Raw genomic sequence first — 27,861 nt, 5'->3', positions numbered from 1 at the left:
TATGTTGCAAATCAGAATTAAATGCTTTTATAAATGAAGAAACCCGGAATCCTGGACAAGTAGGTTTGGCAATGACCTACCTAGGGTAACCACGCTGGTCAGGGGAAAGGTAGGCAGCCCTTGAAAATTATAGGTCAGGGTTTTTTCCACACTTGCCCCACTGCTTTTTAGTCAGTTATTAATGGATTTCTTAAATCTGTCCTCTCATCAGCATTTTGCCAGAAAGTAAGCGGAATAAGCACCACCCCCAAACCCTGGTAAAGGAATCAGTTGAAGGCAGAATGCCTGCTTTCAAAGAGTGGGATCAGGTTCTGGGTCATGAAGGCAGGTCCTGGACCTGTGAGTGGCACTTTTGATTGGTAAAAGACAGATTAAGTTTTTAAAAGACAGAATGCTCTCCTTTGACTATGTTCTCTACAGATCTTGTTGTCATGATTCTTTATGTTGTGTCCCTCCAGCCTATTACCGTAAGAGCGCCTTGTTGAGAAGGTGCTACTTTTGAGAACATGCTCGAGGGGAGTAATTGTGCCCCTGCCAGTCTTCGCTAGGCCACTGCTGGATAACGCAAGACACATTCAACTCTCTGAGTATGTGTGTGGCTCCCTAGAGCAAGGAATTCAGAGAAGGGATTGTTCTTTGTTAAACATTACACAGGGTGTATGTGACACAGCAAGCCTCGCATTAAGAAAATTTGATTTGTGAAGTGGGAGCTGGAAAAGATTTATGAATTGGCATGAGAGTCACAGCTTTCCATTTGTCATCAGAGGGCTAGTTCTCGGGGTATAAAACAGGAAAGCTAGTTCTTTTGATGAAAATAAAAAGGAATATTTTTGTTCAGGTATGGGAAAATGTACAGTTATCTTAGTGTATATCTTGCCCTTTCTTAATATTCAGTTATCTTTCTCTCCCCCCAACCCCTTCATTGTCTCTTGAAGATATTTTATAGAGTAGTTGCAGACATTGCACCAGGAGAGGAGCTCCTGCTGTTCATGAAGAGTGAAGACTATCCCCATGACACTATGGCACCGGATATCCACGGTTAGTACCTCTCATGCCACCATCCGCGCCACCCTCATCTGGAGATTGTGATGGAGCATGCCAAAGGGTCCATCACACTTGGTACTTGTTAGTTTCCCTGGGCAGACAATGTCAGTTTTAAGGAATTCCTTCTCATAGAGTAGCTATTTTCGTGGTATGACATCTGGCTAATATTACGGTGAAGCTAAAGTAATTTCAGAGGTCTTCTCTGAAATGGAGATCAGAGGACTTTTGAATATTTGGACTGAGACATCACATAGATAAACCTTTTGTCGATGCCTTAGACTATAGTGAGAGTCCTTTCACTGTACAAAAGTCATTTCAGGGAGCTTGGTCTTGGGCTTTTGTATATCTAGCAGTTGTTTCTCCCATCTAATGTTCTATTACCGGGAAAAGTATTTACTTGTTTAAAATCCTAGCCAGCATGACCATATGGGAGAGCGCTGGAGAGATGAGGATTGGGAGAAAAGTACAGATGAGGAAATTTTAGAGCCAGAGGAATTTGTATTTGTCAGAGACCTATTCTAAATTAAAGAAGGGGGGATCAAAAAGAAATATAATTACTAGTGATGTATATTCAGGTAAGAGTAAAAGGAAATTTTATTTGTATTGATTTGTATCATTGGGATGAGCGTTTAAGACTGTTTTCTTTCTTTTTTCTGTTTCTCTCCCCTCACATAATGTGATTTGATTTAGCATAATCTAGTGGTGTCTCTAGAGTGTTTTTATAGTTGGAAGGACCACTGGGAAGGGTTACCAGTGAGAGGTGAGGATGGCTCCACTTCCCATCTCTCTGGCATTCCAAATAGGAGAACCTCAGCCTCTGCATCTGAAGCTCCTGGAAAGAAAGCTACCACTATTGGCTGGCTCTTTACTTGAACATTTTTCTCCTTTGGCTGAGCTGCATTCTGCCTCTTTGTAGATTATACCAGTTGTATTTTGAGGAGCCTTTTGGAACTTGTTTTCTTCTTAGAAACTCTGACAAGTCAATGGCCTCAGAAACCGAGACTTGTTAACTAGCCTGGTAGAATTTGAGCCTGAATGGGTAGCCTGACCCAGTGGGAAAGGGCTCTTTGACAGCAGGGAGTGCTCAGATGATTAAAAAAAAAAAAATTAATTTGGACTGTCTCTGGTACAAGGCATCTTTCATCAGTGAATGTTTGCTCTAAAAAGGTTTTCAAACAATTATTTTTTAAAATATAAATGGTTAGTGTACTATTCTAAAAAGCCTAAATAGAGGTGACGATTTTTCTTTTAGGGCTACCATTCATAAATTACCTACCTTTACAACACTCCTGGAACCCATCGGTTGCTTTTCATTTTCAATGTGTCATACCCATATCCATACATATACCCAATATGTTAAATATAATGTTTATAATGTTTACATGGTGATTTGTATTTCATACTTCTAGGATTTAATGTTTCTTAGAAAAGAGAAAATAAAACAGATGCATGGTACACCTACTGTATGCTAGATATTTTCTGCTCTCCATTTAATGTCTCATTTAGGCTTTTAGACATAGATCAAGCCTGTAAGAAAGGAATTGTTTCCATTATACAGATAGGAAAACGAGGCCATATAAGGCTAAGTAAATTGGCCAAGACCACATGGCTAGAAAGTGGTAGAGGCAGCATTCAAACCAAGGTCTTGCTGTCTCTGAAGCCTATGCTTTTTCATAGGCCTGGAGGTTGTTTGTGTTTAGACTGCTGGCTGAGATCCTAAATTTAGATCTTAAACATGTGAATAGTGTCACAAACTATAGGAAACATTTCCATTACCTAGTTTATGTTATTGAGAAACCTGTCTTACAGCTGAGGTGATTTATTTTAAAATAGCTCCCTCTTCTTTAACCAAGTCCAAAGGTGACAAACCCTACTGAATCTACATACTAATTTCTTTACTTTTCTGGCCCCTGTGTTATTGGTTTAGTTTAAACTAAACCAGTATCGTATATGGATCACAGCAGCAGCGACCCGTTTGACCTCTCTGCTTGGCTTCTCAAGCTGCAATGGGGCATTCCAACTTTCAGTGGCCTTCTGTATCCTTCTTAGCATGGATCTAAAAAGCCCCTAGTGACCTGCTACCCTCTCTACCCTTCATTTCCCACTCCTCCCCTACATGCACCCTAGAAAGCTGTCACACTTTACTATAGCTTTGCCGTTCCACGAGCCTGCCCTGCTTTTTCTTGCCTTCGTCCTTGGTCCATGGTATTCCCACCGCCTGAAATGCCTTCCCTCATCCTGCTTCACCTGGCTGATTCCTCCTCATTACAAAATCTTTGCTGAACCTCTCTTCCTCAGTATAGATGGATTTGGTATATTCCTCTGGGCTCCTAATTTAGACCTGTGCATGCATCTGTCATAAGATGTATCACACTAGTTGTTCACATGTGTGTCCCCTTGGGTTTCTTATGTATTCATTCCCTAGCAAAATGCCTCACATTCAGTAGGTGACGAAAATATTCCCTCAAAAACATTCGGTCAGTGAATAACTGGATGTAGGTTCTGGCTGCAGGTCTGTAACACAGGGATGATGTATCGTGTTGCTGTCCTCTGTGTCTTTCAGCATTGTGAGCTGTTTGCAGGACTTCTGTGATCATATCTGTGAGATCAGTGCATAGTATGGCCTCATGAGTGGACTGAAAGCTATTCCAATAAAAAGAATAGAAACAATGGCGTCACTACCTGACACTCCATAGCCTTGTTATCTCTGGTCCCCACTATTAGCATTTATTTATCTTAGTGATTTAAAGTGCAAATGCATGATATGCTGGCTATTTAACAAAGCCATGCCAATTAGCACTGGCCCTGAGGGAATATAAATGAGCCTAGAAAAGTGCTAAAATCATGCTATGTCACATGATAAGTAATGACGAATGTTAAAGCATTTCCAAGTGTATTGATATTAGCCAGGCTTAAGTATGGTTCAGATAGGGACTCTGTCCCGTGTCCCGTCCAGGTAACATGGCACAGCGAGAAGGGTATGGAACGGAGATGTGTGTTCAAAGTCTGACATAACCATTTAGCTCTATGATCGCTGACTGGTTACTGAACTTCTCTGAGCATCAATACCCTCATCTGAGAATTGGAATACAAATCTGATCTAATTCCTCCCGGTCAGGTTTTAGGAAAATCAATAATCGACGTACAGGGTTGAGGACATAATGATGCTCAATAAGTGGTCATTATGACTTTTAATAGCCTGTGAATATTAAACCCTGGAAGGGTTTCGTCCTAAAGTTTTATCTGATAAGAAAGCTACACGGGAGCCACAGCAATCACTTCTGTTATTGTTGTAGGTTTTGTCCTGGCTTCTTTACATTTATTCTTTCTTTTTTTTTTTGCCACATGGCACAGTATTCGAGATCTTATTTCCCCGACTAGGGATCAAACCCGTGCCCCCTGCAGTGGAAGTGCGGAGTCTTAACCACTGGACCACCAGGGAAGTCCCTACATTTACTATTTCTAATCCATGTTAAAATGGAAGTGGTGGAAAGGACAACCAAATAATTTCTATTATGTCTTCCGTAATTCGATAAGAACTGCCAGTGTGTGGTGGCCCTTCCTGATCACCTAGTTCTGATAACACCTGAATTATTTTCACAGAAGAACGGCAATACCGCTGTGAGGACTGTGACCAGCTCTTCGAGTCCAAGGCTGAACTAGCGGATCACCAGAAATTCCCATGCAGCACGCCCCACTCGGCATTCTCAATGGTAGAGGAGGACTTTCAGCAAAAACTCGCGAGTGAAAATGATCTCCGAGAGATACATGCAATTCAGGAGTGTAAGGAATGTGACCAAGTGTTTCCCGATTTGCAAAGGTTAGACATGGCATGTTGCACTACAAAGTTGTGTTTATTTACTCTACAGTAAAATGTTTATGCTGAATTTTCAGAATTGATGCAAATGGCAAATTTGGAACAGCAATGACCTGGACAAATGTGTTAGTCACATGTTCGGAAATCATTTTCCCCTGGAAATTCTCACCTGTCAAATATTTGCAGTGAAGTTAGAATTAGTTATTTTGATGCCAGATAGAAAATAATACCTTTATTATTTAAGGAGGGTTATTGGCAATTGAAAGTTTAACATTATACTGAAATGTAACTTAGAGGAGGTATCAAGAGTAGAGGAGTCAACAATGATGCTAATTAATCTAGTTATACACCAAACAGAAAAGCGACCCTCTAGAAACATTTAGACGATAAAAAAGAGACTGTGCTGGTACTTACTTAATGAAAGATAGGTAGTCTTTTGATAGATCAGTGTAATCTATTGATTTAATTTCAACTATTTATCTAAACTGCACATATATAAAAAGAATAAGAGAAGCATGTTCAGTGAAGAAAATATTGAATTTTCAAAAAGGGAAAAAGTAAACATGCTCTAAATGAAATAGTTCTATAATACTTATTTTTAACAAAACAAAAATCATATTTCAGTGATAATATTAACTTTTCATAGCCCTTTGAATTTAATTCAGTAACATTTAAAAAAATTTCTGTTAAAGAAAACAGCAACCCTGGAACCTATGTTTTGAAAACTGTGTTGATAATTATGCTACAAAATGGTCTTTCAGATCAGAAAGGTGTTTAACCAGCTAATAAGTTTTTTGTTTGTTTTTTCTACCTAATGGTTTTTGTCTTGGTCCACAAACAATTTTAATAATTGTATTCATTACTTTGCTTTTAAATCTGGAACCTATAATCACAATTTCAACTGAACATAAAAACACTGTGTTTAAATGGGTATGGGAATATATCAGCCGGCCTTAGTCAAGGATGTGAATCACAGTTCGTCTTGGACAGCTCACCTCTTTTAATTTACCTTTTTGTTTCCTTTCTTTCCTTAGTGCCTCCTCTTCCTCTTTGTCCTTTCAGCTCTGTTGATTGCCCCGCATCTGTCTTCTCATAGGAAAGGGTTTCATATGGTGGTCATTCCATTTTAATGCATAGATGACCAAAAAGGCATCAAGTATAACCCATTCCTTGAGGAGACTGAGTCAAAAGAATGAATCTGTCTAGTTTTGAAAATTCAAGCTTAATCTAGCTATTAGAGAGAAAACATGTTGGGGGCTAAGAGGGTTTTCCTGTACTCTTTAAACTTATCTTTACTACTTAATATAAACCCACATAGAGAATAAATCTGTTATGTATGTTTGGTAAAACATGGATTTGTAATAAAATATCATCACAGTAGGTCTCCTAAATACATTGTGTCCAAATTAAAAACCAAAATGAAAATACTTTCCTTACCTGCTACTAAATACCAGCAGGTAAGAAAAGTACTTATGCTGTAAAGCCGTATCTCTGATGCCAGAGAGTAAGTATATTTGCTTCTATTTTGTTATCCAAAATAATGGACACATTATAAAACAAAAATTGACGGACTGAACACTAAAATGTTGTGTATAGCAGTACTTCTTAGGTGGAGAAAACTTCTTACTCTCACTAGGTATAAGATTAAGCCTGAGTCAGTGCTACTTAATGCCAAAACCAACTGTCAATTTAGCTCCTTCAGTCAAACATTCAGTAGAAAACAATAAGGAAACCTAATTATCTGGCATTGGATGAACCCTCAAAACTCACCTTTCAGTAGCTCAGCCAGATGGATATATCATGTCACTATGCGACCGATGTCAGTCATCCAGGTGATATTGTGGGTTATATAATTTAGCCAGTGCAGAACCTATGTGCCCTGAATATTTTCCACTTTATTGAAAGCGATATTGTTTTATACGTTAAACAAATGAGAATTCCTTTCTTGACATGATATATTATTCTGTTCTGTATTTCTTTTGTAAAATATTAAGAAAATAATACCATCCTCCAAAAAAAAGGGGGCGAGAAACAAAGGTTGATATACAAAAGATGGAAAGAACCCAGAAGGCTAAGCGAAGCTCTATAAATTGGGATAAAATTCTATGAAAAGTGAAGTTTCATTAATGACTGACTGGATACTTCTGTGTTTATGAAAGCAATGAACATTTGCTTTTGCAAGAACCACTTGCCTTTTTATTTTCTATCACTGATTAGCTGACAGCTGATCATTCCATGGAACAATATGGGTTTTATGCTGGATTAGAAGAAGAAAAAAAAAAAAAGAAAATTTCCTTACTTTGCTATCTTTTTCCCCCTTTTGTGATATGTACTATACTCTTAAAACAATACCACACCCTTGGAGTTAGGAGGCAAGAAAAAGTCTCAATATATAGGACAATCTTTTACCACTAGGTTTCAGAGTTTATGATTTGAGATGCATATTGGAATATAATATATGTCATAAAATGGCATGCCTTGATAGTTTGCTAAAGACAGTAGTACGAACAGCAATCTGTACAACGATTTTGGAAGATGTCCCTGACTCAGTTCAATGTTAACTGCCATTGTTGATATCTTTCTCTTACTCTCTGATTAACATTTTAACTTGTGTAACAAACAGAGGATTACATATTGTAGATAAAGATAGGGACATTCTTGTGACTCCACACACCTGTACTCTCCTGGTACCTTTTGTTCACAGAGATATCGCCACTGGTGCTCAAACAGAATAGCATTACCAAGTAGACTGACTCATAGGGCAGGAAAAATAAGTTCATGTGCCAATATGAATAGAAGTGGAAGGAGGAAACTGAGGAGGAGAAAAATATGGAAAGGTGTTTCTAATTTATCAAGATATGAGAAAGGTCATATCATTTTTTCACACACACTCCCACGCACATGGTGTGTACAAACACTGGATAACATATTCTAGGCACACAGAGGTCTTACTTGATTCTCAAACTTAGAGTGTTCATTTCACAGAAAAATAAACTGTAGGAAAGAAACAGTGCTCGCATGCTTGGTAGTTAGTTTTTTTTTTTTTAAATACCCTTTTATTATGGAAGATTTCAAATACACACAAAACTAGAGAGGGCGGTGTAATAACACCCATACACTCAGGTTCAGTAATTATCACGCGAGGCCTATCTTGTCTCAGCTATACTCATTTTGGATTATTATACAAATCCTGGACATGATGTCATTTTATTCATAAATAGCTCAGTATGTGTCTGTAGAAAGTAAGGACTATAAAACATAAGTGCATTTTAAAAACAATGGTTCTTTAATACTATCAAATATTCAGTCCGTGTTCAAATTCCCCCCAGTCATTTCATTATTTTTAGAGTTTTCTGGTTTGAATTAAGATCAAAATAAGGTCCATCATGGCAATTGGTTGACGTCCCTCTTATATTTCTGAATGTATAGGTCCCCCCAGTCAAAGCCAGTAAGTCTCTCTCCCTCTTTCTCATTACAGTTTATATGCAGAAGATACTGAGTGTTTTTTCCTGTAGCATTTCCTCCAGTCTGTATTCTGCTGATTATATCCCCTTGGTATTGTTTAACATCTTTCTCCATCTCCTCTGTTTCCTGTATACTCATAGTTACATCCCAAGCTGTGATCAGATTAGGCTCAGTATTTTAGGAAGAATACCTCATTGATGGTATCATTTATTTCCATCAGGAGGCATATAATGGATTGCCTAGAGTCATTAATTCTTTAGGGGCTGCAAAATGAATGTATTCTAATTCCCCCGTTCTTTCATTATTTAGTATCTGGATTAATTCTATGCAGAGAAACGTCCCCTCATTGTTTATTTGCTCACCCTGAAGTACAGTTCATATAGGAAAGGCAGGATATGTGCAGGAGTTTTCCCCTTTATTTACTAGTTTTCAGAATAATGAGTTGGCTTCTCAGCATCTTCCTGGGGTAACTGGTGAGGTTCCGTTTGTTTCTGAGTATCATTATCGTTAAAAGATGAGATTATTACTCTTACTGATGCTTAAATTTCCCCACCTTTAGTCAGTGGGTGTCTCTTCAGGTTGGCACCCTAATGTTTTTGACACGATCTATAACTCTCTTGCTTTTTGCTGTAACAAGATGTTCAAGGCCCATCCCGTGTATTTCATGCTTCACATTTGAAACAGGCTATTTCTCTGAGGAGCTCTGGTTACTTTATTTGGGAGTAGTATCCTAATGTGTTATATGTGTGTGTTTAATGAACAAAAATGTTGCAGACGTCTTCTGAATGTCACAGTAATCCATTGTCTACAATATTTACTTTTCATTATATTCATGCAGGTTTCATATTCAAATTTTAGAGAGGGAAGGAAACATTTGAGAAGGTAAAATAGTCTAAGCTTTAAAACATAGAGAAGCTATGCTTGTGAGAAAATTCTAACCCTGTTTTTCTTTTGAGGGGCTTTACTAGTGCATCCACTTATAATATGATATACTTTTATTTCCTCCCTCATTCATAGGTTGTATATATATATATAATCTTAGGTTATAGTATATATACATATATATTTTTTTCTAGATAATGTTTCTATCTATATCTACTTCTATATCTATATGCATACATGTTCATTCATCAGTCCATCTGTCTGACCATCCATTATATTGGTTGTATTGGGAAGTTGCTTGTTGAATAGTTAGCTTACAGCTCACTTTCCCATATGGTGATTTGAGTAGGAATACAAGTGCTTTTTTGAATGTAAGGGTTATATACATTAGATAGAATAGCTTCCTGCATGTTCTTAAGCACTTTCTTAATGTTTTCTATTTGAGTGTTTCTGTTTAAATTAAGTGGGTAACAGCAATACATGTTGCGGCTAGAACTGTGTAGTGAATCCAGAACTGGACAAATTGTTAGTTGTTTATCATTCCCCTAAATTGGCACCTAAACTCTGCTAGCTGAGTCAGATTTATTTCCTAACAACAGGGGTACTTCTCTGTATTGCTGAGAGACACAGTCTAGGGAGTATAAAACGTACTTTTGTCAGCTGCAAGCCTGTTTCCTCTCTTTCTTCTCCGACTCAACTCCTTTCCCTCTTCTTTCTTTAATTGCCAGTTGGATTAGTAATAAAATGACGTTCTGTTTATGAATGTGTTCTTGGTCACCATGTCCTATTAAATCAATTGTTCTCTTAACAGCCTGGAGAAACACATGTTGTCACATACTGAAGAGAGGGAATACAAGTGTGATCAGTGTCCCAAGGCATTTAACTGGAAGTCCAATTTAATCCGCCACCAGATGTCACATGACAGTGGAAAGCACTATGAATGTGAGAACTGTGCCAAGGTACAGTGAATTTGTAGACTACTTGGCCCCTCTGTGTCATCCTGCTCTCTCTTAATCCATCATTTGCCACGGTATATAAAAACAAGTCTTGAGAGGGGAAACTATAAATATCCTGAGAAAAGTAGACGGAGTGTTGTGTGCTACAAGGCATGAGTACAGTGTATAGAAGCACTTCGTGGGTATCCTTTTATTTTTGTAAGGGAGGAAGCAAGGCTTGATGGTGAGTTCCAGAACTAAGTGTCAGACATCCTTGGTGAATTCCTGGTTCCGCTACTGGCTTTCCAGCATGGGGTTGTTTTACAGCCTTATGGAGAATGAAAATTGTTTCCAATGCACATTACTAATTTCTTTTAAGATCAGTTTGTGAGGAAATCCCATAAAGTTTCTGAATGTCTATTCAGAAAGAATGGGAGACTCCAACATTTGCAGATTTTTCCACCGAAGTCCCCACCATAAATTATGACTCGGTTCTAATTAAAAGTGTAGTGCCTTAGTGGCCAGGGCTGAACAGCGTAAGAGTGAAATGAAAGCCCTTTACCTTGACCATAACTCCTGAACTACGGGAACGGCAATTCACATCATTGAATTTTCATGTTTTTCAATTAACTAAAAGATGTCCTGGTGTCATGAAAATTGATTTCTCTTTCCAAAAACTTTTCATAACATTTTAATATCTTTTCTCATGCCAGTGGAAATTGGGACATTTGACCTTATCTTTAGAGATGTTTTGCTCCCTGATGTGTGTGTAGCTTTTTCTTTTTCCTATTTCTTTTTTCGTTTGTTTGTTGTTTGTTTGTTTGGTTTTCTTAGTATCATGTCCAGAGGAATGATTTTAGCCTAATGGTAACTTAATGAAACACTGTGTTAGAATTTATACCCTAGGGGAACTCCTTGAATAGATTTGGAATACTTTAGTCAAAATCTCCCCCAATTTTGTACAGAGTGTGTCTTTGTTTAAAGGGTGTAAATAGCATACCTTTTTAAAATAATGTCATGGCCTGCATTTTATTATCCAACTCCATTCACTCTAAATAGGATCAAAAAGCCCTTGAATGTGTTCTAATAATGCCATTAATTATCTTGTTCAACTGATACCAACGGGTACTTTGTGCTAAGTGTACAAAACTGAATAATTTCTAAGTCCTGACCCTAGAGAGGCTGAAACTTGGGAAATATGACTTTCTTTCGGTCTTTGGGTAAACAAAATAAAAACAAAACAAATACACAAAATTCCTTCTTTAGTCATTCCCGGTCTTCTTTCTTGTGTCCTAGAATTAAGTTTCTTGATTAATCAGTACTCATTTCCTAGCAGGTTTTCACGGACCCTAGCAACCTCCAGCGGCACATCCGCTCTCAGCATGTTGGTGCCCGGGCCCACGCGTGCCCGGAGTGTGGCAAAACGTTTGCCACTTCGTCGGGCCTCAAACAACACAAGCACATCCACAGCAGTGTGAAGCCCTTTATCTGTAAGTTTTTCACACTCCAGCCCTCCTTCCTGCAACTGTCTCTTATCCAAAAGGCACTGTGATCCGGAGGGTGGGCCGCGCATGGCCATGAGGGGGGCCTCTGAATTAGCGATTTATGGTCTCATCCAGTTGGGCTATTTTCTATTACAAGAAAATCTTTTATAACCAGATCTATGGTGTTTTGTCTATGATGCCTGGGGTGTTTTCTTTTAGATGGAATCAATAACAGGTAGAGAAGTCGTTAAATAATGTAAAGGAAGCCGCCCCAGGTTGTGGGATTTAATAGAGACGACGAGATGTGTCTCATACTGAAAATGTGTGTGGCTTTGTAAAACAGCAAATCACAGATACCACGAAACAAGATGAAGTGAGAAAAACCTGTTCTGGACCAGAAAGAGCTAGAAGAACCCCACCTGGCAAGGAGGCTTATTAGGACTCTGTGTGTGTGTGTGTGTGTGTGTGTGTGTGTGTGTGTGTGTGTGTGTGTGTGTGTTGGGGGTGGGATAAAATGCCCTTTAATCTACCCTTTGTTGCTGATCACAGGTTGCAGATCGGTAGTTCTCAGTTACTTGAAAAGCAGAACATTTTCACTTTGATGCTGGACATGCCGCTTCTATAACCCACTGCACTAAAGCAGATTTACGGGCAGTGTATTTCCAGGGGACATCCAATCTGACCACCTACTTAGAATATCCTTGTACAGAGCACTTTAGTACAAGTACAGCTCAGCCCTCATTTGCTTCTCTTGTCCACCCACCCCTCTTCTCCGTATTGTGCTGAAATGTTTCGTATGGAAAATCAGTTGTTCTTAGTCCATCTGGGCAACGACTCTGGACTTCTTTTCATCTATTGCTCGGCTGGGCATATAAACACAGTGACTCACTGAGCTGTGTTACAAAATTTAAGACAGATTTTGGATCCAGATAAGCATAGAACTGGATGAAACATACTCAGGAGTTGGCAAAACCTCTGACTCGGGAACCCTTACAAAACAGTTTCTCTGACAAATATTCGATGGTTTGTAGTAGGTATATGAGACACTACTACAGGACCCGATGGAAAAAATCCTAATTTTCAGTGCCAGCATGGAGATGCCAGAGACTAACGCTCCTCCTTTTGCCTTTACACAGCCCTCTTTTGTGTTTCCAAGCACCAAGAGAGCTTTCCCTTTCCAGCTTACCCTAGCATCCTGTTTTGCTCATATGTTCTTCTGTTCCCTGGTGGAGTAAAGAGGACTAGCAGAGAAACAAAAGGGTGCTCTCTAGTCTCCCTTGAGGAAGCTCTGTTGAAAGTCATGGGAAATAAAGTATACAATGGAAATTTTAGACTTCTTGTCTCAAAAAGACATTCCTGACTCTAGGTCGTAATGCCCTAAAATATACTTGCGAGTGCTACAGACCTACATAGTTCATTTATTTCTGATTTTTCAGAAATGAATTTTGATAAATTTCTCATGTTTTGGTGGAAAATAGGGAGGAATTGACCACAGTGAATTATGATCACCCATTTAATGCTTTCTTTATTATTTAAAGTAAAAGTCAGAAAATAGAAATTCCTATCATCTAAAATTCTGGGATCTGGAATTTTAATTGTGTTGAAATCAAGTGTTTTGCTTTAAAGCACTATAGGGTGTCCCTTTCCAATCAGATTGTGCGGACTATTTCCCATGAATGTATTTGCAGTAATTATTGGTAAATTTAAATAGCAGATGGCATTCTTCAAATATAAAATCTGACAGAGGACCATGGGGTAATTGTGAATAATAGCCGTGTAATTTCAGAACAAAAGAGGAGTTGGTGTGGAGACTTTGGAGTGGAGGAGGTTCACCTAGAGTTGATATCTGTTTCTCACCAGAAGGCCACACACCACGATTTACCCCCCCCCCCGGTGTGTTTATGGCAACTGTCTCTTATTACAGTGTGCCACCAAGCTCGAGCCCAGAGTCATCAGTGCTAAGGCAATTACTCACTGCCTTTACAGAAACCTCCAGCCTTCCCAAATAGAAACCACATGCTCTAATAGGCTGAATATATTCAAAATACCTCTTAATTTGTTTAATAAGTAGAAAAATGCAATGTTAACTGCTGGCTAATTCCTTATTACTGAGAAGATTACAGTAGAGTATAGACTGCAGCATCAATTGAGCCACTTACCTGGAGGCCTGGTGGTTTGTGGTGGGTCAGGCCAGATCTTCAAGTGAGAAAAACAAAGCCTCTGCCTAAGGAGACATCCCGGATTCTGTGTTCTTGGGACCTTGATACAAACACCATTTGTTGGTGTAACAGAGCCTACAACCAGGAAAGTCAGATGCACCTCTGTTACTCTTGATTTTCTTAAATCTATCCAGCTATTAGAAAGAAGTGTAGAGAGCAACACATCTTTGGTAAAACATTGCTAACCTTTCAAAAGCTAATACCTTCCTTAAATACCCATCAAGATCTTTTCTCAACGCCTTTTAATGCCCAGAGGAGAGGTGTCACTTTCTTAATGAGTGCACGTTTATAATTCCATCAATATTTTATTTACTATTTCTTGTTATTGCTCATAGCTGAATTAGTATAACTAGTGAAAGTCTCATGTTTCTACCCTCTACTTCATATGGTTTTAATTAGTGTATCAAAGAATTTAAACAGTATGTGTATTTATTGTATATGGTTAACTAGTATATATTTTTAAAGCAGACTCTGGTCAATATTCCAGTAGAATAACTTGAAAAGAAATCACTCACATCTTCTCTTCCCATTAAAATGCATGTTATAGTCTCTACAATGTCATAAATCATTCCACAGTTGAAAGCTCCTTTAATATTACTAAGCACATTGATATGTGTAGCAATGCAGTTTAATTGTTAGTAGTAAAAGAAATAGACATAGAATCACTTGGTACTTCCTGTTTGGTTGTGTGTGGGATAATCCAAGTTCTGGATGAGTTTTGTATGACTGAAGGTCTGTAAAATCTTCTTTGAATTTTCTTCTTAAATTGTTATTGTTTTGACTTAGGAGCTTAAAGGCAGTTGTCACATGAAAGAAGTAAATGTTGCACTTTGTCTTCAATTTAATTTCTTATTTAAATTGGTTTCAACAGTTACCAGCAAGGCATATCATGTTTCTGCATGTATTAAACGTGCACAGAAGCATGAAAGTAAGCTCACACATAAAGGGAACTCATCTTTATTAAAGTAATGTAAAAGGTGTGATGCTTGGAAAATGGATACTATAATCCTGCCAGGCCGTGAATTGAGTAAGATTCCTACCTAGCAAAGGGTTACAGAGTTCCGTCTTAAAATGTACTTAGATGTGTTCACACATATATAAGGAAGAAGATGTTTTACTTTTCTGGGAAATTCTCGGGGACGAGAGTTATTTCCCAGCTGCACCCACTGCTGTGTTCTTACTGGATTATAGCATTCAGCGCACTCTCCCCTGCTTACTGTAGTTGGCTGTACCACATAGAAGTCAAGCCCGGAGATAACCCGTGAAGATATGACAACAAGTGGACATGTTTCCCAAGGACGGGGTTTCATAAATGCAGGAAGGTTAGCACAACCACTGGTGTGAGGGGAAGTCAGAGGACGTGATCATAGTTCATGGGAACCAGCAATGCAGGATGGGCTACATTCAATTTAGTTTCCTTTGCAGGCTTAAAATAGCGCCATTGTAAATTATGTCAGTCTTTCTCAAATCATGAAAATGATTGTTAAAAATGTCTCAGAATACACAATGTGCATTGTTGTGTGGCTTTGATGTGTGAATGATGAGAGCCTATGATATAATACAAATTAAATAATGGTAGAGCAGTCACAGGCTTTTTCCCCAAGGGGAGAGGGAATAAAGGTGAAGTTTCTGGTCGAGGGAAATGCTGTTTTATTTTGTGTTGATGCCTACAATATAGAATTCTTTAAATGGTCTAAAATTTTAAAGGGGTTCCTGTTCTGTTTAATGTTTAGTACATCTTAAGAATTTAATCGTAAAGATTCTGTTAGTGTAGTAATTGGGTGGGAAATCAATGCATGCTGGAATTTGACTTTTTAATAAATATTTAAATACACAAATATGATACAAATATTATGCAATGGGGATGACAGAATATTTATATATATGTGAGATATTTGTGCTGTCTCAAGACATTTGTCAGGTTGGATGCCTTGCTTTGGAATCTAGTGAAACGGGGTTTTCTGTGTTTGGAGCACCCACTTTGGTGCCTCCAACGTCTTTTCCTGGCTTCCTAATTTAAATTTGGGGTAAACCAATTGTGATACTTGCTAAATTCAGAAGCAATTGCCATAAAGCCTGAGATTCTTTTTTGTTGTTTGCACACAGGTGAGGTCTGCCATAAATCCTATACTCAGTTTTCAAACCTTTGTCGTCATAAGCGCATGCATGCTGATTGCAGAACCCAAATCAAGTGCAAAGACTGTGGACAAATGTTCAGCACTACGTCTTCCTTAAATAAACACAGGAGGTTTTGTGAGGGCAAGAACCATTTTGCGGCAGGTGGATTTTTTGGCCAAGGCATTTCACTTCCTGGAACCCCAGCTATGGATAAAACGTCCATGGTTAATATGAGTCATGCCAACCCGGGCCTTGCTGACTATTTTGGCGCCAATAGGCATCCTGCTGGTCTTACCTTTCCAACAGCTCCTGGATTTTCTTTTAGCTTCCCTGGTCTGTTTCCTTCCGGCTTGTACCACAGGCCTCCTTTGATACCTGCCAGTTCTCCTGTTAAAGCACTGTCAAGTACTGAACAGACAAACAAAAGTCAAAGTCCCCTCATGACACATCCTCAGATACTGCCAGCTACACAGGATATTTTGAAGGCACTATCTAAACACCCACCTGTAGGGGACAATAAGCCAGTGGAGCTCCAGCCCGAGAGGTCCTCTGAAGAGAGGCCCCTTGAGAAAATCAGTGACCAGTCAGAGAGTAGTGACCTTGATGATGTCAGTACGCCAAGTGGCAGTGACCTGGAAACCACCTCGGGCTCTGATCTGGAAAGTGACATTGAAAGTGATAAAGAGAAATGTAAAGAAAATGGTAAAATGTTCAAAGACAAAGTAAGCCCTCTTCCGAATCTGGCTTCAATACATAATAAGAAAGAATACAGCAATCATTCCATTTTCTCACCATCTTTAGAGGAGCAGACTGCGGTGTCAGGAGCTGTGAATGATTCTATAAAGGCTATTGCTTCTATTGCTGAGAAATACTTTGGTTCGGCAGGACTGGTGGGGCTGCAAGACAAAAAAGTTGGAGCTTTACCTTACCCTTCCATGTTTCCCCTCCCGTTTTTTCCAGCATTCTCTCAATCAATGTACCCATTTCCTGATAGAGACTTGAGAGCGTTACCTTTGAAAATGGAACCCCAGTCACCAAGTGAAGTAAAGAAACTGCAGAAGGGCAGCTCTGAGTCTCCCTTTGATCTCACCACTAAACGCAAGGACGAGAAGCCCTTGACCCCAGTACCCGCCAAGCCTCCAGTGACGCCGGCCACAAGCCAAGACCAACCCCTGGATCTAAGTATGGGTAGTAGGAGTAGAGCCAGTGGCACCAAGCTGACAGAGCCTCGTAAAAACCACGTGTTTGGGGAAAAGAAAGGAGGCAACGGTGAACCAAGACCAGCATCTGATGGTTCCTTACAGCATGCTAGACCCACTCCTTTCTTCATGGACCCTATTTACAGGTAAGGGTGGATGGGAGACCGCTAAATGTGGACAGAAGAATGAAAGGTAGTTTTCACACTATGAAGTTACGGCTTTTAACAAACCTATTTCATTATTCTTATAAAGCGGAAAGTAAAGTTGTTTGATCTGGTGAGTTCATTTTTTATTCGGAAAGTCAACTCATTAGGTTTGGACTTATTTTTGGATGTCTCCGAATTTGGGGTTTTGGAATAGGCCCACAGAGTTCTTTCCCTTGACAATAAATTTATTTTTAAACACATTTTTTTAAGTGGAAAATATGGGAAAGCCATATTTAAAGCAAGTTGTCAAGTGGCGGAAGAATGAGGCTCCTGAAGGATTAATGCAAATATGTGTGGGTACTTAAATGGGTCAGGTTATTTGGAATGAGATGGGACATAGCAAGAGTTTACTCTTTGTTAACCTACCAACACATCCTTAGTAAGTACTGGTCCTATTCTGTTTCTAAATAAATCCCTTAGGAGCCCCATGTAACTGAAATATTAATCACAAAAATGCTTTGTATATAATGTGAGTGGTCGGCTTAAAAAATACATCTCTGTTTAATGACTTCATTATCCAGTTTCCTTTGATGCATCCAAAATTTTTTGGGGGGGAAATATATGCTAATAAAAAGCCTCTTAGACAGTACTCTGTAACACTCGACCATTCAGAAAGATTTAGTTTTTAAAAACTAGTCTTCTTCAAAGTGTATGAATAACAAAAATTACTTTGTGATGTATTTTAAATATTACCACAAATTTTCACATTTACTTTCTCATTCAAGTCGTGAACATTGTCAAGAGTTAATGGAAAATGTGGATAATTTTTTATTGGACTTATTTAAGCTGGGAGAATTTGATATTTTTGCCTGATTCTTTTTTTTTTTTTTATCAAGAGACAGTTTTGTTCAATTCCTTCATTCAACAATAATTTTTTGAGTGCCTATGAGTTAATAGGTACCACAACTGCAAACTCTTTTCCCTTCAAACTCTTTTTCTACCTTTATTATCTTCAATGCATTAACCAAGAAACATTGCCAGTATGTTACTTGAACATGACAAGGGGCATAGAAAAGGACAGTACAAAAATGTCTCAGAGCCATCATTACCATGCTTGGGCACTTTTTTTTTTTTTTTAACAATTATTATATTTTCACTTCTGTGGCAGAGAAAGGAAAAACAGATCTTCTGTATTTTGTGTGTAGCTTGTATGTTACACATGGCCAGTAAGGTTGTATTTCCCACTCAGCGATATATCTCAGCCTTTTGTGAAGATAAGTTCTCAGACTCTCTTTCTTAGACCCTCCCAATGGCAACGGGCTTCCAGTTGCTTCATACACCCATTCCACTCTTCTCCGTCACCTCCTAACCTCCCTCCTGCTGACTCTAATCTCAGTCTTCTCTCTGGTACGTCAGTGTCAATTGAGGCTTTAGGCATGTCATTTTACCAAACTCAAGAAAGACCTAAACTTACCAGTTTTAGTGTAAGACCTGGGTTGAAATCTCAGCTTTCCCATGTCTTAAACTTTTTTAAATCCATAAAATGGGTATAAGAACACCTATTTCAATAAGTGAAATAGTATATGTAAAACATAGCATACGTACAATTTCAAGAAGTGGGAGCTGTTTTTATTCGTTTTGATTCTATTTTAAAGTATACTTATTTAACGGTTTTTAAAAGGAAATCATCAACAGTTGGTGAAGGAAATTAATTCAGTCCACGATGTCATTTCCTATATGCTTAATAGAAAATAGAATGACACACATTTCTAAAGCAGAAGGGCTATATTGATAAGTTTGATAATGTCTCTCCCTGCCTTCAAAAAGTTCCTCATCTTCTCCCTACCACCCCGCTTTCACCTACTCTGTTTATCAGCAGCAGTATCCAAAAGAAGATGCCTATGTCTGAGAGCGGCTAACAGGGTGTGTAGTATGCTTAGAAACTCTCCTGCTGACATTCACAAATGTAGAAGAAATATGATGACGATTTGAGGAAGCACCTTCTTGATAGAAAATGACTTTAATTTTTAAAATGAGCCCTGTTCTTATGCTTTTGAAATCACCAAGCCTTTTTGTGTACATTTAAAATGGAAAGGTACAAATTTGTGACCAAAGCCTCTGACTTCGTGACTTCATTTTTTACATTTCCTCATTATTATTATTACTAGTCATTCAATAGGATTTTTCCATTATAAAAAGGACCTTCTTTCTCTGAGCGCCTAGAAGTGCCAGGAGTATTCTTCAAGAACTGAACAGATGTCTTTATATTTTTATTAGTGTGCTTCCCAGCAACCTACCATTTGCTTTATTGTTAGCTGTTTAAATGTCAGCGAGTATGCAGGGATTGATATATGAGACTGATTCATCTCCAAAATCTAATTTTAATCTTTCAGAGTAGAGAAAAGAAAACTAACTGACCCACTTGAAGCTTTAAAAGAGAAATACTTGAGACCTTCTCCAGGATTCTTATTTCACCCGCAAGTAAGTATTTTGAATTTGAGACTTCAAGCTTGTAAACTAACTTGTTGATCCTGAAAAGCAGGTGCAATGAAATGAAAGAAATCTTGAGAACACTAGGATTTCCTATGACGCTGGTGTGGAAGAACACAGGAAATTCTAGCAGAATTAAAACCCAAACTCTTTAAAGAAAAAGTAGTTAATATATGTGAAAAAACAACATGGTTTTGCTGTTAAATTATTCTCTATTAACTACTTACTGAGCCAAAGTGTATTTTAGAGTGAGCAGAATTCAGTTAAGAAATTAAATACTGAAGTTGCCTTTCATGTTTAAAAATTTGTGATAGTAAGAAATGGATCGTAGTGTGACTTGTCCCAAACTCATGAAGGTCGTTCATGTTCTTCCAGTGCTTAGATGAAAACAGGAAATGAGTCTACCTGACAAGTTGTTACCATAGAGGGTGAAGGAATTTATCTAGAGACCACTGGGCATTCCAGCAAAATTCTGTAATTGCACAAGAATTCGCCACAATACACAGAGCTATTTGCTGGATGGAGTTGTGTCCATTTATCAAAATATGTACAGTTTCTCACTGCAAGGAAAATACAAAGCAGGGTTATCTAATTGGTTCATCTTTATGTCCCTACATATTTGGTCATTTTTTAAAAAGCTGACTTACGTATCAATAAAAATGCGGGGAATTGTATTGAAAGAAGAAATATATAAACATCTTGAGTCTGGTTTCTTAATGATATTTTATTTTTTGTTTACTTATTATTAAGGATATAAGCTTTGGTCTCTATAGATAGTAAGCAAAATTTTTATGAAAATGCTTGAAAACAGAGTTAGCTGATTTATTCTGTTTAAATATATTCAAACCAAAAATTATGCTCCTCTAATAAAATTGGTGGAATTCTATGCAAGCTGTCTTATAGAACGTTATGAGCTAATTAAATTAAATCATGGGATATGACTCTTCCCTCCACCTTTCACCCCCTTGCCACCACCTCTTCTTTCTTCTTCTTCTTTTTTTTTTTTTTTTTGGTACGCGGGCCTCTCACTGTTGAGGCCTCTCCCGTTGCGGAGCTCAGGCTCCGGACACGCAGGCTCAGCGGCTATGGCTCATGGGCCCAGCCGACCCGCGGCATGTGGGATCCTCCCGGATTGGGACACGAACCCGTGTCCCCCGCATCGGCAGGAGGACTCCCAACCACTGCGCCATCAGGGAAGCCCTTCTTTATTCATTTTTTAAAGTACTTTCCTAAATTCTGGACAACAGAGTATGAGAGCTGAAATACCATATTCTGGGTTAGCTGGAGAAATCTATCATTGCTCAAAAATCTACTTTAAACTGAAAAAATATATGATTTAGTATTAAAGGGGTTAGAAATATTCCAGTTAGTATTCATTTTGTGTAGGAAGACTAAGGAATGATATCATTTATTAAATTATTTAATGGAAAAGAAGCAAGTTTTAAAATAGTACATGTTTATCGGGTACTTATTTTCCATATTTAGGTTGACCTAAATTGCACTTGCCAGCCTCATGGGCTAAAAAATCTGAACATAATGTGCGTTTTGTGTCAGATATTACACAAAAGTATGTCTCTCTTGATAACTTCCTAACTAAATGCTTATAAGGATATTATAGTTATCTACATTTAATCACAATAAATCAAGTGGTTTTCATATTCTAATTATCTTTAAAATCTAGTAATTAATCATTTCAAAATTAAGTGCTGTGGGTACATGGTATAGGGGAGGGGAAAAAAAGCCACTGGGATTCAGTGTCTTTGAGTGACTCAGTCTACTGGCTCTTAGTTTCCTTACCTGTTAGATGAGGGAGTTGCGTGTAAGGTCCCTATCCTCTCTGAAATTCAGATTTCTAGCTAGCTAAGGTAAATTTACTGGTTCAGAAGATGGGCAGTTTTATCTATCAATATCTTTACAAGTGCATGCAGCTGTTGTAAATATAGTATATACATGTATGGAGGTTCCTTAAAAAACTAAAAATAGAACTACCATATGACCCAGCAATCCCACTACTGGGCATATACTCTGAGAAAACCATAATTCAAAAACAGTCATGTAGCACAATGTTCATTGTAGCACTATTTACAATAGCCAGGATGTGGAAGCAACCTCAGTGTCCATCGACAGATGAATGCATAAAGAAGATGTGGCACATATATACAATGGAATATTACTTAGCCATAAAAAGAAACAAAAGTGAGTTATTTGTAGTGAGGTGGATGGACCTAGAGACTATAATACAGAGTGAAGTAAGTCAGAAAGAGAAAAACAAATACCATATGCTAACACATATATATATATAGAGAGAGAATTTTAAAAATGGTTCTGAAGAACGTAGGGGCAGGACAGGAATAAAGACGCAGACATAGAAATTAGACTTGAGGACAAAGGGAGGGGGAAGGGTAAGCTGGGATGAAGTGAGAGAGTGGCATGGACATACATACACTACCAAATGTAAAAATAGATAGCTAGTGGGAAGCAGCCACATAGCACAGGGAGATCAGCTCGGTGCTTTGTGACCACCTAGAGGGGTGGGATAGGAGGGTGGGAGGGAGACACAAGAGGGAGGAGATATGGGGACATATGTATATGTATAACTGATTCACTTGGTTATAAAGCAGAAACGAACACACCATTGTAAAGCAATTATACTCCAATAAAGATGCTAAAAAATGATTTTAAAAATATAGTATATACATGTTTTTAATCAAATAATATTAATATAAGAAAATCTGTTATGTTTTAAGATTCCCAAAGTTAATGAAGGACCACAAAAGATGAGGCGCGTGTACAGTGCTTGGAGTACAGCAATCACCCACTCAGACCATTGAAAATATGCCTGTGGGAGTCACAGTGGCAGAGTTTTCTTCCCACACCAGAATGTCACATCTTGGTATGAGGGACTGCCCACTGCTGCGTGTTGCTATAAGAACAGGACCTTACAGTGATACTCAGCTATTTAACACATCATATGTAATGAATACCGATCAATCAGACTGGACTCCTGCCATTCTGGAGCCGGGTCCTGGAAGCCCTTGCTGCACCAACTGTTCATGCTTTAGTTGCTGGCTGGTGGGCTGTCTGAACGGTCTTTTGGAAGGAAGCCAGGGCAGCAGGAGGACATTCAGGGTAGTTGGGGCAGAGACTATTTACCAACGACTACAGAAATATTTCATTATTTTGATAACGATGGTGGCTATTTTCGTGCGTAAGGGCTGTATATCAGTGGGATACAGGTGGCGTAAAAAGCGTCGCCTGAGAGAAGCTCGGGTCACTCAGTTTTCACCAACCGTTCAGACTAGTCTGTTCTTTCAGAAAATCTGCCTCAAATGTTCTGAAGTTTCAGCAGAACGTTTTTGTTCTTTCTAGTTCTCTATCAATTCTGTCCTAGCCTCAAGATCTACTTTCCTACAAACAAACAAATGAAAACAAAGAGAAACTGCCCAGGATTGGGGGCCAGAAATAACTGCTTTAGAACTGGCTTTCCTACCTATTCACAAAAATGCTTCGGTTTTGAGCAATGTAATTCATCTCTCCGAGCCTTCTCTATCAGTGTAATGGGAGCACCCCTCCAGCCTTACCAGGGGAGCTGCAAGGATTAGTGATCATGTACATAATGTGTTTAGCATTGTGCTTGGCATATGGAAGGACCCAGATGAGGAAAAGCTCTTATTATTATTGGTTGCAGAAGTATTCCATTTTGAATATAAAGGGGTATCAGTAAAATACACTTCTGCCATCCCCTGAGCCCAGTCTCTTTGGTGGGGCTATCCCAAGTATCTAGAAGTCCTTGGAAAGATGCTTACTGTGTTTGTGCTGCCTTTTTGGGCAGCAATCAGAGTGGCACAGAGCAAGAAGCCAAAATGCAAGGACTTGCCTCTATTCCCAGGGCTTGCCATGAATTTGTAGCTTGATAAATGCTTGGTTAAGACCATTTGCTGCTTCATTTTTCATTTAAAGTATATTGGAGCAAATCACATGGTCCCTCTGGGCCTTCTGTATCTTCATCTTCAGAATGAGAATAATACCTACCCTATCTACTTCTCAGTGTTATTATAATAATATAGAGGAGACCACATGTTCTTGATGCTTCAGGAAAAACCTGTGTATATAGATAGATATGTAAATGCTTGGTAGTGGTATTCTCTGGGCAAGCCTGATTTTACTATTTTTTGTATGTCTTTGTATCCTGCCCTCCTCCTTCCCCAGTGCACAGCGCCTAATCAATGAAAGTCAAACACCTCAGTGGATATTTATTAAATGTTATTGAAAGATTATTAGGCCATCTTACTGCTTTTTGGAATAATGTATATTTTTCAAATCCTTGTCAAAAATACCCCAAACAGATAGGAACACATACATCAAAATCAAAAGGTAAATGCTGGTTTTATCATTCTTAGGGTCTAAATTCCTCTCAGTTCAGTTCTTAAAGAAGTATGTTTGCTCTGTTGGGCCACTGGAGGACTATTTAGCTTTCTATTTTTCTCTTACAAATAAGTTAGTTTAATATAGGGGTGAAATAAACACTATAGAGGTTCTTCCTGAATATGTGGTTGAAAATTACTTGTGGAGTCTCAGATTATAATTTTGAAAAGAAGATGACAGCCATAGGAGGTGAGATGGAGGAAATGATATTACCATGTGATCTTTGGAATGTCCATTTCATTGGGTACTTTGCATTTTGGGTACTTTGCATTCACTTCGATAGCTCATTTGAATTGCCATAGATATCACTTGGCAATTATACTATTATAAAACTGGCTATTATTCCTTTGTTTGATTTTCCTATACTTTAAATATCATTTTTGGTTATTTATATATTTCATTTTCAGATGTTTGGCTTTATGTTGATCTGCAACAGAGACTGTATTTTACTTCCATTTCTGTCCTTTATGCATTTGTTTCTTGAATTTTCTTCCTTTAAAATGTCTATTTGCTACTGTATCCCAAGGAACTGGGAAAAAGACTAAGGTCTTTTCCCAAGTTATCATTTATATATGGGTATGAAAATCACTTAAGTATTTTGCCTTTCATCTTCTTTCTTGCTTTCAACAAGTGTTTCTTGTGTTAGATTTCTTCTGTGACAAACCTTTCATCATTAAAAACTGTGCATCTTCCTTATTAAAGATACCATAATCTAAGAAAGCAAGATATATCCCCTTTAACCAACCAAAATAATATTTTTAAAGATGTAACATTTGTGTTTTCTGATAGAGCTTCTAACTCACTGAAGTTTTTCCCATTGATTCTTGCCATAAATTGTCATAAATAACTCGACATTTGTAGTTCTTTTAATTAACATCCTTTGGTGTTTGGCCTACTGACGGTCTCAGTCCCATCCTAGCAGAAGTCAAGCAGTTTTTGGCCAAGGACATTACCTTTTTGTTACTCAGTGATTCACATTTGAGTAAAAATCTTATTTTCTTTGTTCCTAACGTTGTAAAAATGCAAGAGAACTGTATCTTTTTTGCAGGAAATTGCTTAATTTTTAGTTATTAAAGTAAAATTTAGGAATCTTGTTTTGCAGTGAATAGAAACAAAAAGGAAGGATCTACTTTGCTATTTAAGATTTGATAGTAAGTAGTGTTTAGTTTTCTTGGAAAAAAAGCACATTCTGGCTTATAACCATGATGCTGAGATTTAATTTAGGTAAATAGAGGAAACTCAGCAGTGTTATAAAATTATTAATTTTCATTTCCAAAGCTTTTACTCAAGATATAGTTACATGATAAGCAAAAATTACTTAGCATAAATGTTAATTTCTCAAAGGATAGATTGCAATAATGTTACTGATACAGAAGTAATTTTTTGTTTTTTTTGTTTCAATTTTTCTCCCAGTTCCAACTGCCTGATCAGAGAACTTGGGTAAGTTTCCTACTTATATATATATATATATTTTTTTTTGCGGTCCGCGGGCCTCTCACTGTTGTGGCTTCTCCCGCTGCGGAGCACAGGCTCCGGACGCGCAGGCTCAGCGGCCATGGTTCACGGGCCCAGCCGCTCCGCGGCATGTGGGATCTTCCCAGACCGGGGCACGAACCCGTGTCCCCTGCATCGGCAGGCGGTCTCTCAACCACTGCACCACCAGGGAAGCCCCTTACTTATATTTTTGACTAAAATAACGTAGAATTAAAAGGAAAACAACTTATAAACTGCCATACAGATAAAGAAATCTGAGCCCTTTCCATAAAATGATATGGCCTTAGCAGATAGATTTCCAGCTTTGTCAAGCTGCAGAATGCTTTCAGTTATAATTGGGCATTTTAGTGTGCTATAAATTGTGTACAGAAAGAATTTTATTCTCTAAATCTGACCCATTCCATGTAATTATACCTTGAGGTAGAACTCTTTCTGGGCACTTGGGAGCATGTTGTTTAAAGGGACTTCGAGATGGGTCACTAAGTGGAAACAACCGTTATTTGGGTGAGCCTGACCAGCATGTTAAAGATGCTTATGATAATGCCTTCAAAAGGATAAAACCTGAACTTATGTGTAGACACAAGATGACGTTGGAATTCACATTCATATAACCCGGGGCAAAACTTGGTTCTGGCTATGTGGAGTGATAAGACTAAATGTTTAAAAATCTTTATCTAACTAGTGAATGTATCCTTTAGCATTGGGTCCATTTCCTCAACTTTTTTTTTTAAGTTTTAAAAATTTTTATTGGAGTATAGTTGATTTACAATGTTGTGTTAGTTACAAGTGTACAGCAAAGTGAATCAGTTATACATATATATATATATATATATATATATCTCCATGCTTTTTAAAGATTCTTTTCCCATATAGGTCATTACAGAATATTGAGTAGAGTTCCCTGTGCTATACAGTAGGTTCTTATTAGTTACCTATTTTATATATAGTAGTGTGTATATGTCAATCTCAATCTCCCAATTTATCCCTCCCCGTCAACCTTCAATTAACGTCTCCAGATACAGTCAGTTGTAAGTTGACATCAGTAGGGGAAAACTTTATTTTTTATTCAAGATACAAAGAATACTATTTATTTAGTTTTCACTACCAAATAAACCTTGAGTCAGTGGAAATATATGTAAATAACATATATTACAAAATCTCCCCTAAGTGTGTGTGCTTTTACTCCTTCATTCTCCTCTTCACTCAAAATTATACTGATTCTGAAGTATGGGTAGAATCTTGGAATGTAGTTAAATTTTTCTTTAGTCACCATATAATTATATATAAATTATTTTAAGTTCGAGCACTTTGGCAGTTACCTATTTCCTCTAACTGATGTTAGTTTTCCTTTACCAGAAGTTCTTCTATTTTATTTCTTCTGTGGAATATGTGATGAATTGTGATTTTTCTCATCCTATCAACTTTTAAGGATTAAGTTCATTTATTTCAAAAGTATAAGAGTAGAGAGACAGAAACTTCCTTATTAGGCAAAGTTGTGCAGTAGACAGCGTTGTTCTTTCATTATCCTGGCTTATATTTCCAGTGTTTCTTGTCTGCCTCTCCTGGCAAAGGTCTGTCCAGAATACCATACGTCATTGTCCTCATTATTTCTAATGTAGAGTATTACTTGCTAGTAGCTTTGCTGTTAGGTGCTTCAAGCATAAGGTGCTGTCTCCTACAAAAATGGCCAGTGCTTCTACCGACTTACAAAGCCAGTTAAGATTTTAAGTTAGACACCCTTTCCTGATAGTACAGTGGTATAGCAACTGCCATTGCAATGCTTTGCAAACACTCCCATTCTTTGAATCATAGGTTTTTCAAAGCAATAATTTATATTTGTACTATAAAATATAGATATTAGTGGAAAGTAGTAAAATATTAAAGTTTATAATTTTCAGTGGTTAAAAAACCCTATAATTTTATAATCATGACTGCAGAATGTGATATATGGAATGAGATAACCATAAAATATGAATATGTATTTCTCCCCCAAATGGCCATGATTTTAAGACGTCTCTAGATTATCAAGTGAATAAATATAGAAAACTACCAAATCTACAAACTTTCCCATCATAAGTTATTTATGAAAAGTTAGTTGTTTTATGATAAAGCCATGTGTAATCTAATTTGTGAAACATTAGGT

The 27,861-nt window shown here is 37.9% G+C and overlaps 1 protein-coding gene across 21 annotated transcripts in view; it reads left to right on the top strand.

Annotated features, from left to right (window-relative positions):
- The window catches only part of MECOM (MDS1 and EVI1 complex locus), a 572,749-nt gene that overhangs the window by 523,506 nt on the left and 21,382 nt on the right, over window positions 1-27,861 (top strand). For 6 of the 21 annotated variants that reach the window (XM_059065053.2, XM_059065049.2, XM_059065055.2 and 3 more), the window contains 7 exons: window positions 936-1,038; window positions 4,648-4,864; window positions 10,020-10,167; window positions 11,477-11,633; window positions 15,953-17,309; window positions 19,703-19,790; window positions 25,638-25,664. In XM_059065053.2, the coding sequence (XP_058921036.1) occupies window positions 936-1,038; window positions 4,648-4,864; window positions 10,020-10,167; window positions 11,477-11,633; window positions 15,953-17,309; window positions 19,703-19,790; window positions 25,638-25,664 (2,097 nt within the window). The remainder of the gene's footprint in view (window positions 1-935; window positions 1,039-4,647; window positions 4,865-10,019; window positions 10,168-11,476; window positions 11,634-15,952; window positions 17,310-19,702; window positions 19,791-25,637; window positions 25,665-27,861) is intronic. The other 15 variants (XM_067033968.1, XM_059065051.2, XM_067033975.1 and 12 more) reach the window with 7 other exon arrangements.

The sequence above is a fragment of the Kogia breviceps genome, chromosome 5 (genome assembly GCF_026419965.1).
Source record: "Kogia breviceps isolate mKogBre1 chromosome 5, mKogBre1 haplotype 1, whole genome shotgun sequence".
NCBI classification, from domain to species: Eukaryota; Metazoa; Chordata; class Mammalia; order Artiodactyla; family Physeteridae; genus Kogia; species Kogia breviceps.
The sequence above is the reverse complement of the archived record's forward strand: the minus strand, read 5'-3'. Positions and strand labels throughout refer to the sequence as shown.